An 11,787-nucleotide genomic window follows, 5' to 3' on the forward strand; every position below is an offset into this window, starting at 1 on the left:
ACTCGGTATCGGTAGATACTCAAAATCAAATGACTCGGACTCGAGGGCAAAAAAACCTGATCGGGACATCCCTACCAAGTACAATGTTCTCTCTCCATTCCGGATTTCTAACACACACTCCCAGTGTTCAGCTGGTCTTGCGGCTGGTATAGAAGAAACAAACGAAAGCTGATGCTCTCTGTATGTTTTCCGTCGTCTCTGGTCGCATTCATATGTAAATTGCACAAGCTTATTTTGTCTATTACATCGAAAGATCTGAAAAAGCCCATTCGTTTACCCGCCCATAGACCCTCCCCTAGAAGAAATCAGGACAGAAGTGGTCAAAAGTGGACAAAAGAGTAACAACAACGGTGTAAGCGGGAATGTGTCTCCCTCGTAAACTTGTTATCTGGTGGAGATCACAAGTAGACGTGTACTTGGTACGTTTTTCATCTTCAAATCTAACTTGGGTCTTCAGCCGACAAAGTTTAAATCCCGTCTGCCTAAAATGCTTCCCATAATGTTCACCAAAACGCATCTTAATACCAGGTGTAAACAGGGCCTTTGAATGAGATATGACTACTTGGCGGACAAGATCTGGGGATGATTTTCAACTTTCATTTCTCTTAAGAATCAGTAATGAAAGTTATTGTCAATTCTAAATGTATATGCTTTTTATAGCTGAGAGGTTGTTTAGGCCTGAGGTTAGGGGCTCAAAAATATTGACATAATTGTAAAATGTGCCTATAGAAATACATTTGTGCTAAAAGGTCTGTATACTTTTACCTTTTAAATGCTGTCAAATTTTACATGTCAGCATCTTCCCAAACACAAAGATGTATGTGTAAGTTATGTATGAATGACTACATTTTCTTATGAGATCACACTGTAATGGCAGATGAGATTTTTCTGATCAGGAATTGGGAAAGGTTATCCTCTTTGAAAGAGAATTTTGGGAGAAGATGGATGAAGCCCCGACAGCTCCATCCATACAGGAAACTGCCGGGGGACAGTCGAAGGAGTCTGTAATGAAATATATATATTTTCTTTCTCCGTTCTTCAGGGAGGCTCCATCCAGAATACAAAGTCAAAGCGATGCCTTGAACTCGTGGAGAACAATGACAATGAGTTTGGATTTCAGCTGACCCTCCAAAAATGCACTGGCCAGAACTGGACCATCACCAATCTGTTGCCTGGTAGCAACTTATGATGGTACCATCGGGACTGAAGAAGAAGAATATGTGGAAGTAGGACTGCATCAAGGAATTATGAAAAGCTTAAGCACCTGGATGTCTCTATTTGACTTTGACATCTTATGATAAATGTTAAACATTTTTCTTAGCTACTGTACTTGTGCATATTGATAAGCCACATGTGGCCGATATTGCATTGTGCATAATGAGGATCTACACTGTACTGAGATTTATTTTGTGCAAGGTATACTTGGTTTTGTCTTGACTTGAAGGTTGTATCGGCTCCAATGCACACATTGAAGCCATAATTGCTACTATGTAGCAAAGCTTTGGCAACGTTCTTGCTGTATTTCTTTCTAGTGTCTCAGGTTTGTAGGTTGAGATTATTTTGAAATAACTCTGTACATTTTTGGGACATGCCAATATGTTGGAACATATCTAGATACAATCGACTGTTTTATATCTACATGTACAGTAAATATTCTCAGTATTTATAAGTAATGGCAGTAAAAAGAACAAATGCTACGACAAATTGTGAGTTCTGCTGTTCAAAGTTTTTTTTTTTTTACACAAGACCTTGTACCATCATTCCTGTAAGCAGAGACACATCTACAGTTGTCATGACAGGTTAGGTAATTCCTCGCAGTGTCAGTGCTTTGGTTCAGCAGATGTGCTCTCTCTAGAGTACAGCTCACTGTTTGTTTCTTCAGCTACGTGGAATACGCTTGTCGCGAGTGCCATGTAGCTGAAGAAACAAACAATATTATTCCTTCAAGATCACACAGTATTTTATAGCATTGGTTCTTAAAGGTAGGGTATGTTAGCCTGGGAAAACCCAGACAACTTCCGGCAAATTTAGATTTGCTCTGAAAGTTAGTCTGGCAAAGAGTTCATTCAAGCCCATTTCCAATCCGCCGAAATCGAGGCACCAATCAGAAACGTTGGGGCGGGCTTTACACGATGACGACAGCGCTGGGATTTTGAAGCAGATTTTGTAGCCAACATTACAAAGATGGATGCCGCCGTCGAACATCACTCGTTCGAATCAGCTATCGCGTCTGTTTTAAGCGATTTGAACGTTTCCTTTTTGTTAAAAACCGAGCAAAGAACAACACTCGGAGATGTTTCTCCGCCGCTCTGCATACGTCATCTCCTTCATCGCTCTGATTGATTTTAGGTCTATCCGCGACGTCCGTTGGTGACGCCCCTCTGGAAATGATTTGTCTATGACGCTTTGCCAGACCATAACTCAGTTACAACTGAGAATGGTCTGGTTTTAACCAGGCTAAGGGTATGTAGAAATTTCCCCAAAAACTTTTTTCCAAATTTGTTTATACCGTCTTTATATATCAATGCATAATTAAAATCTAAGTACTCTGGAAAAGAAATGATAAAAATCGAGTGTCTGTAGTGCTCTCAGGGCTGTAATAAACACAGCTCATTATTCCATTCACTCCCACCCCCTCCCTTCTCGGCTCCTTCCAAAGCCACGCCCCCAAAACACATGAACGCGCGCTGCCGACCGCCCGCTCAGCTGGAGGACGCGTTTACTAGCGCCGAGGCTCTACACTGGAGCGCCGTGCATGTAGTGACATCATGTCAGAATCACAAGTAATAAAATAACTAACTTTATCATTATGAATATAAACAACTAACACAACGCATTCTCATCCTTTGGCGTCGTATAGGTGACGCCATATTACATTTCGTCGAAATCTTACGCACATGGCATCCTTTAGCATCAATATAACACGCACTGTTATGGGTAGGTTTAGGTCTGGGGTAGGGTACGGTTATGACGCCTTGGGTTCTGCGTCTTATATTCACGCTAAACGATGCCATGTGCGTCGGATTTAGACGAGCGTCACCTGTATGACGCCTTGGGTTCTGCATCTCATATTGATGCTAAAGGATGCCATGTGCGTAAGATTTCAACGAAATGTCAAAAGCGTCACATGTATGGCGCCAAAGGATGAGAACGGGCTGACTAACATGGCTGTTAGTACTATCAAGCTCGTATATCGATACTGGTAAAGTTTAAAATATAATGAGTTTGATTCGGTAACAAGCTAGTGAAATAAGGCAAAGCTATAAATAGCTTCATTGATACACGTTTTCCGTTATCATCACTTACACTGATGTAGGTGAATTTCGCGTAAGATTCATAACATATACGGTGTTTTGCATGTAAGAGGTTCCACGATGAAAGCACCGTTGGCTCTGATGAGGACTACACTCCGTGGTACACGTCATGGTAGCGAGGGAGATTGACAGTCGCCCCAGCCAATCACTTCATTCGTCCCGGATGGAATAATGAGCTATGTTTATTACAGCCCTGAGAGCACTACAGACACTCGATTTATATAATTTCTTTTCCAGAGTACTTAGATTTTAATTATGCATTGATATATAAAGACGGTATAAACAAATTTGGAAAAAAAGTTTTTTTGGAAATTTCTACATACCCTACCTTTAAAGGGTAACTAAACCCCTGGTCAGAGCCTGACTCCACCCACTGGCAATATTTGAAAAATGCTGGAAAAGTGGGCGGAGCCCAGCGGAGATAGAGGGGATGAACGGATACTCTATCCTGATCGTTTTCAATACTCGCAATTCCAACTCCTGACTCCTGACTCGCTACAGTGGTTTTGACGAAACAAGATGTTTTTATACTGCCATGGGCGTGGTAAGCTGGAACATGCTTACGTCAGCTCTCACCGCTACCGTCACAAACTACCGCAAACATCCAATAGGAAAATTCAAGTGCAGTAGTCACCGTTCAACCTGAAGAGGGCAGCACTCAGACGTTTTTACACCATATATTGTAGAATTAAAACACTTTATACCCAAATGTCAAAAAAGTTACTCGAATCAATGAACAGCATTAATAAAGCCCCAGTCTTACAGATCATTAACTAAAAAAAGTTGGTTTAGTGTTTAGTTACCCTTTAACTTGAGGAACTGGTGGATACAATAATTATAACTAACCATATAGTTCTGCATAGTTACAATGGTAAAATAAATAGGTCTTTCAGTATTTACAGTTGATGTCAGAGCAGTGCGCGCAAAAAAAATTATACGATAATTTGGGTGCAAATGTATCTATAACTGAAATGAATAAAGCATTTATATAGCGTTTTTCTTTTGTAGGGTACAACAGGGCTAAAAGCGCACCGGGGTAAAAGGCTTTCTCCTCCAAACCAATAGATGGCACTAAAACTTTCTGCAGCACTTTCCAAAACATCCGTTTTTCAAGATGCACTTGAAAATTGAGCTGATCCTTGATGCAGTGGCGCAAAGTTGATTCTGTGCTAATTTGATCTATCATTTGATGTTGTTTTAAATGTTGTAGATGTAAGTAGCAAATGAGAATCACTAAAATTATTGAATATATTTTGAGACAAAGGTCTTCTTAGTGATTTTCAGTTTTGTTCAATCAGCAACAGTTCTTCAATAACGGAAGTAAATGTAAAAGTATTGTATTTGGGGTAAAAGACGCCCCTGTTGTCGGGGCTAAAGGCAAAATAATAGGGGTGTGACGAGATCTCGTGCCACGAGATCTCGCGAGACTAAATATGACGAGATTTCTCGTCGAGTGAAAAAGCTGTCTCGCGATATCCCCATTAATATTCCACCGCTACACTCACATTCGCCTAAACTATCGTTTTGTTGTTTTTATAAAAAAATAAAAACCATTATAAACTAATGCAAAAGTCTGCTCTGCTCATCCAGCGCGAGTTGCCGTTGCAATCAGTGCAGCACGAATCACAGTTCACTGATCGCATGACGATGACGGAGGATTCGTTGCGCAACAGACTAAAACGTCTGGTAAATGTCTTATCATTTAGAATGCGCGCTCAGCACCGCTGCTCCCTATACGCGCGGTCACGAATTTGTAAGTGAAAGTAAAACACAAGCTCCCTGATGTGCATTGCGCACAAATTAGGCTGCATACATACAATAATCCGTCTCCCAATACCCATCTCTGGACTGTTTATTTGCGGCTCTGGTCTGGTCTCTGTTGGCACTGCGAATATTGAGAGAGCACTGTAACGTACAAAGGACAACAGACAAGGGAGGCTCCGTTTCTGAACTTATAATCGGAACGCAAGAACAACTGTAGAGACAAACAGCCTCGTTTCTCTCGGCCTTTTCCGAACTCACCGCATTAACCCTATAACTGCCGGTGCAAAATAAAACCGCAATTTCACAACAATTATAAAGAGTCTGTGTGCTAACTTTGATTATGGTTGCACTCGCACTTATTGTTTGCACTTAATAAGACTAAGAGAAAACAGTTATTTATTTTTGTTATTTATACGGTTTTTATTTCTCTGTTAAATGTGTGTTAAAAGGAGTTCAGTTAGGAGGTCACACACAGCCTCAATCAGAAGTTCTGAAAGCTCTTAAATGTACAGTAAGGTCTGAAGAGACTAATGTGAAATTATACAGGAGAAAAGCCAGTCAATAAAAACCTTTTACAGTGCTTGAATATTGTTTTCTTTCAATGCATTTGATAATTCATACTCATAAAGTAGACCTGAAATGACATGCATTAGAAGATTATTAGTTAAAACATTGAAAAATGCACCTGCATACTATTTTTCCAGCCATGAATTTTGTCATTGAGGATTTCTGAAAAATTGTGCAAAAATCTCGTCTCGTCTCGTTCTCGTGAACCCAATCTCGTGTCTAGTCTCGTCTCGTGAGATAAGCGTCTCGTCACACCCCTACAAAATAATTAACATGATAATAAAAAGCTGCCTGACTTTTCCATTTGTTGACATGACATGGTTAGTTTCGGATGGTAAATATGGTTTATTATGTTGGGTGTCCATCTTAGAGATAATCACCATATTTATAATGAATCCATCGCATTTAAAAATGCATCCCATCCAATGCTTTCAGAATCTTTACTTTTTGAAATAATTTTGTTTCTGTATTTTTAAAGTATATTTTTATTTTAACATATTTTAATGACAGTATATTTATTGAACAAAAATGAATTATTATATGTATCAAAATAAACCGAAAATAGTGCAGACTTTGCTAAAGTTTTGAACAAGTATTAACTTGGACATAAAAAAAAAACACTATTCTTTCTGAAGTATTTATATCAATACTCTGTGCCTTTTGCCCCATGCTATTGAGCCTTTTACCCCATGTGTGGGGTAAAAAGCCCACCTTGCCACCTCATGCATTTATAAGATTTTTAAACAAAATTTATTTTCACACAAAATCTGTTGCTCCATCAATGTTTATTACAAACATTACCCTTTTTGTTTCTGCAATCATACACAATTGGATTAGTGAAAATCACTTTTTTTTCTGAGGATGTGCCCCGTTGTGCCCTACTACTAACTGTGCACCCAAAGCACTTCACAATCATATCGGGGGTCTCTCATCACCCACCAGTGTTCAGTATCCAAACGTATGATACAACGGCACCACACACCACTATAGGTGGAGAGAAGAGAGAGTGATAGAGCCAATTCAAAGGATGGGGATTATTCGGAGGCCATGATTGATAAGAGCCAATGAAGGGAATCTGTCCAGGACACTGGGGTTACACCCCTAATCTTTACAAGAAGTGCCATGGGATTTTTAATGACCACAGAGAGTCAGTACCTCGGTTTAACGTCTCATCCGAAGGACGGTGCTCTTTTGACATTATAGTGTCCCCAACACTATACTGAGACATTAGGACCCACACGGACCACAGGATGAGCGCCTCCTGGTGGCCTCACTAACACCTCTTCCAGCAGCAGCCTAGGCTGTATCCGAAATCGCCCCCTTTACCCTTAAATAGGGCACTATTTGAAGGGAACAGCCATTTGTAGTGGTGTATGTAACCATAGTGGACGTTACCGAGTGCACTCATTCAATCCCACAATGCACCAGAATGACAAGAGCACAGCTGATGTACACTCAATGACTAGAGAATACCCATAATGCACTGTGAATTCCCTATGGCACTCGCAACCATAGATATCCATAATAAAGGCTAGATGTCTCGTCCGCGCTGCTGGCCAATGGAGGTCGACGTCCGCACCTGGCGGCCATCTTGTCACAGGCAGCTCGCTCACTCGTAACATTGTGTTTTAATGGTGCATGTACTTTTTAAATAACCATAACTTGCTCAATTTTCTACCGATTTTCAAACGGTTTGGTTTGTTATAAATGTCAGAGATGTAGTTATGACACTGCATACTTATGAATAATAAGTGTATAAATAAATAATCATCCAGAATTATAGCCATGTTAATAACGTTTGTAAGAAACCAAACCGTTTGTAAATCCGTCAAGATTTCAACGAGATAATAGTATTTGTGTTCGTGCTGATCACTCATCTTACATCAGGCACCACAGAGCCTTGCCTGTGACAAGATGGCCGCCGGTGATGACGATAGAGACTCCGCCGTAAGACATCTAGCCTTTATTATGGATATCTATGCTCGCAACCGAATCATCCATCCATCCATTTATTAAAACTGCTGGTCCAATGTGGGTGCAGCGTAATATCATAAAGGTATAAATTCCTTTTTATTTAATTATTAAATTGTTTAATTGAGGTTTATAAATAGTTTCCATGACAGTGTTCTAGTTAAATATTTTCATTACTACTTGAGCTGACAGATTGCTAAGCTTCAAATGATTATTAAACAGCAAGCACGAACTAAGCAAAAGCGGCAGCCCTTCCAGTGCACTCAGTGTCCAAATTCACTCTCTCGTTTTTCTTCACTCCTTCAAGGGGACTTTAGTAGAGTAATGTAGGGAATAGTAAATGGCGATTTTGAACACTGCTAGTTTTCACAGGAGGTCTCCCATCCAGGTACTGATCAGGCTCAACCCTGCTTAGCTTTAGTGGGACACCAGTCTTGGGCTACTGGATGATGTGGCCATAACTTAGTTAACACCAGTCAAATTAGACAGATCCCAAAATGGACAGGTTGCATAACATCATCCGAAAGCTAAGAAGAAAAAACCAGAGGGACAAAGAAGTAATGTGTCTCCGACTGCATTAAATAATTAATGTTCACAATGTGTTTTATGTAGTGAATTATTAGCTTGAATATTGTAATTGTGATTTGAACTGTGATTTGAATCTCCTTTTGCTGCTTGTATATCAAAGCTAACAGAACAAAGGCATGAAATCACAATGAAACAGCAGCTCTCTTGTTCGGTATAAGCGGTGCAAAAAATTTACAAGCAATGCCTTTCATGTTTTAACAAACAGAATGAGTTTCTCTTTATGGATGGTCAGACTTAAAAAAAACTCTTCTAAAGAGGCAAACTCAGACCTCATTAATTTAATCCATACATGTACTTCAGTGAAAAAATAACCCATTACATATCCACTGTAATTGAATTATTTGCAGTAATTATTTTTTTGAACGTAGTTAAATAGAAAATCATTCCATTATGTGAAGGTGAAGTTACGCTCCTTAAATTTGAAGTACATTTTCAAAAAAAAAAGTTTTCAGGCGACCAAACCGCTGTTGCCATGTAAATAAATGACCAAAACGCCTAAATTTTTTTCATTTTTTTAGTTACACAACTGTGTTGTGTAAACACCTCCTCAATGTTTGAACTTTTGGGGGAGATAAACGCATGAATGGCATACCAATAGTAGGCCTAGTCAATGAACAATAAACTGGGTTAAAAAATATTTTAACGAAAAAGTCTTACATACTGCACCTTTATTTAAATATTATTGCAATACAATACAGCAGTAATGTGTTTCTATCATAATTTTCAGCCTAAACACACTAAATTTTAAGTCATTATTCATTGAAAATCTTGCCTTTGACTATTGCTCTCAAATCTAATGTGCAATTTCCCATATTCTAAACTCATGACAATTCATTATACAAGAACCAATGGCTTTGGTGTGATTTATATAATGGCATGATGTGTTTTTTATGTGCTACATTTGAATATGAATGCAGCGCCAGGTCACTGCACAGTATGCGTTTGTGTGAAAAGGAGCAGCTTGGACATTTTCCAAAGAAAAAAGAAAGTGATATGGTTTGAAACAATGCCAGATACCAAGCAAATTTTTCATTTTGAGATTAACTATCCCTTTAAAAAACTCCATTGATACTGTTGTTCCCTACATGGTGGTAAACAGCTTTGCAGTTCATGTGTCAAAGATTTTATTCTCAAATGATATCTGGATTCTCCCTGTTGCGGGAGTTGTGTGCGTCGATGGCATAGATGTTTTCTTTAAACTCTCTCGCTCTTTCTCTCTCTCTGGTGTGTATCAAGGGAAGAGACGAGTGGCACTTTCTGTTCTCAACTTGCCAGTCCTCATTAGCATCTACAGTTCTGCTGGGCCAGAGGGATGTTTGCCATTAAATATACATGCACATCCACTTCTACCACCCTCACACTACCACAAAAGTCTGGGAAATATTTGCTTTTGCAACTACTTCATGCATGTTGTTAAAATACAACTCAAAGGTTTACAACTTAACAGTGCATAGCAAATGATAGACAAAACCACACATGGAAGCCATAAATCAAGAACGTCAGCTGATGCGTATGTGTGCCTGCAAAGGCGGCCTGCCAAAAAGATTCTCTGAAAAATTGTGATCTCCGCATTCATTGTAAACGCAGGGCAGCAAAGCACAATGTCAACACGGCTCCTCTTATCTAATCGTTTAATAGGAGTCACTCAGATCAATATTCCATTCAGGCATTCAGTTGGCAGTGTCCTGGCTCAATGTGTCCTTCCATCCAGATGATCAAAGTCTTTTTGAGTTTCTGAAAAAGCAATGTTACCTAAGCATGCAAAGCCACTGCATGCGAGGAACCGATACTTATTTTAGCACTGCAGAACTACTTCTGAGATTATATTATCCAGTTATTATATTAGCGTTACCCCTGGAACAGTGTTGTGTGCAGATGAAGTACTGAATGTGTTGAAAGTTCAAAAGGTTTTTGATTTGATTTTTGGCTGCTGACCTTTTGAGGTTAAACCAAGGATTAGCAGACAATTTGTAGGACGTATTTTTTTAAGTTAATGTCTTTTAAATTGGTCTTTTAAATTCCGGTTAAATTCCTGAATTTGAAGATAGATAGACAGACAGACAGACAGACAGACAGACAGACAGACAGACAGACAGACAGACAGATAGATAGATAGATAGATAGACAGACAGACAGACAGACAGACAGACAGACAGACAGACAGATAGATGATAGATAGATAGATAGATAGATAGATAGATAGATAGATAGATAGATAGATAGATAGATAGATAGATAGATAGATAGATAGATAGATAGATAGATAGATACTGTAGATAGATAGATAGATAGATAGACAGACAGACAGATTAAAAAAAAAAAAGAAATTCCATCTCATTCATTTAAAGAGAACAAGTTGAAACTATCCGACATACTAAACTATCGTATAATGAATTTTTGCTTGCTGAACAATGGCAAATGGGGGGAGTGTTTGAGGAACCTGTTTGGTAACAATGCATCGTAATTTTGTTTGGTGTTGCAGAAATTGAAACATCCCAAGTTTCTTAAACCTAAATTCAACAAGTCCTTTCCTTAATGTTTTTTTTTTTCTTTCAGTTTTCAGTTTTTTTTTTTTTTTCAAAAATCCACAACTATCCTTTCATGATGTTATGTGCAATGCCTTTCATGTGCCGGTGCATGCCATTGATGTGTTGAGAGGTACGTTTAACTTTACACCCTGACGCAAGTCATACTCTTAAGAGATGAGTTGAGGATCGAGAAAGGTCCACCAGCCAGGACTCGATCTCGGGTGCACAACGGCTCTACATGTCAGCACACTTGCCCACGAGGCTATCGGCGCCGACTATAAGTGTATACTACAAATTGCACACTTTGTCTTTGTCAAATTGCACACTTTGTCATTAATAGACAAATAATACTTAGCTATACTTTGTACAAAATACTATTGTATACTATAATGTATTTTGAAGGTATACTTTCAATGCATTGTTACAATGATCATTTTCAGCACAAGGATAAAATATACCTACAATATATTTTTAATTAAGTGCAAATAAATACACTTTTAAAAAATAAACAGAATTTTCACTTCAAGTATATTTTTCTAAAATATATTTTTAGCAAATATACTAAAGTACAATTACTTTAAAGTGTGTGTGTGTGTGTGTGTGTGTGTGTGTGTGTGTGTGTGTGTGTGTGTGTGTGTGTGTGTGTGTGTGTGTGTGTAGGTGGAAGGTGGATATTATTAAGTATTTATATTTGAACTCATGGGAGGTCCAGTATACTTACATTTCTCAGAGGTTGTGTGGGTTTTGCTTTCAGGATTTATGTGTGCTGCTGGTTTCTCGTTTCTGCAGAGGGAAACAGATGCAATAAGCTGGATGTAGTGCCGTTGTTCCTCTCCTGCGAGTAGATGACAGTTTTCCTGCCCTTGCCCATATCTATTATTTAGATATCTCTCTTTGGGGATGGGGGCAATGAAACTGGATGTCTATAATCAAAGCACGCACACACACACACACACACACACACACACACACACACACACACACACACACACACACACACACACACACACACACACACAGCAGCCCTGCTCCTGATACAGCAGCAGAAAATAAAA

General features: G+C 39.0%; 1 protein-coding gene across 1 annotated transcript in view; it reads left to right on the top strand.

Moving 5' to 3' along the window:
* The window catches only part of galnt18b (UDP-N-acetyl-alpha-D-galactosamine:polypeptide N-acetylgalactosaminyltransferase 18b), a 120,879-nt gene extending 119,169 nt beyond the window's left edge, over nt 1–1,710 (top strand). The window contains exon 11 of the mRNA XM_056265736.1: nt 1,043–1,710. Within this exon, the coding sequence (XP_056121711.1) occupies nt 1,043–1,189 (147 nt within the window). The 3' untranslated portion in view covers nt 1,190–1,710. The remainder of the gene's footprint in view (nt 1–1,042) is intronic.
* Nucleotides 1,711–11,787: the final 10,077 nt, after the last annotated feature.

This window comes from Rhinichthys klamathensis, unplaced genomic scaffold (assembly GCF_029890125.1).
Source record: "Rhinichthys klamathensis goyatoka isolate OS25496 unplaced genomic scaffold, OSU_Roscu_1.1 h1tg000240l_1, whole genome shotgun sequence".
Lineage (NCBI taxonomy): Eukaryota > Metazoa > Chordata > Actinopteri > Cypriniformes > Leuciscidae > Rhinichthys > Rhinichthys klamathensis.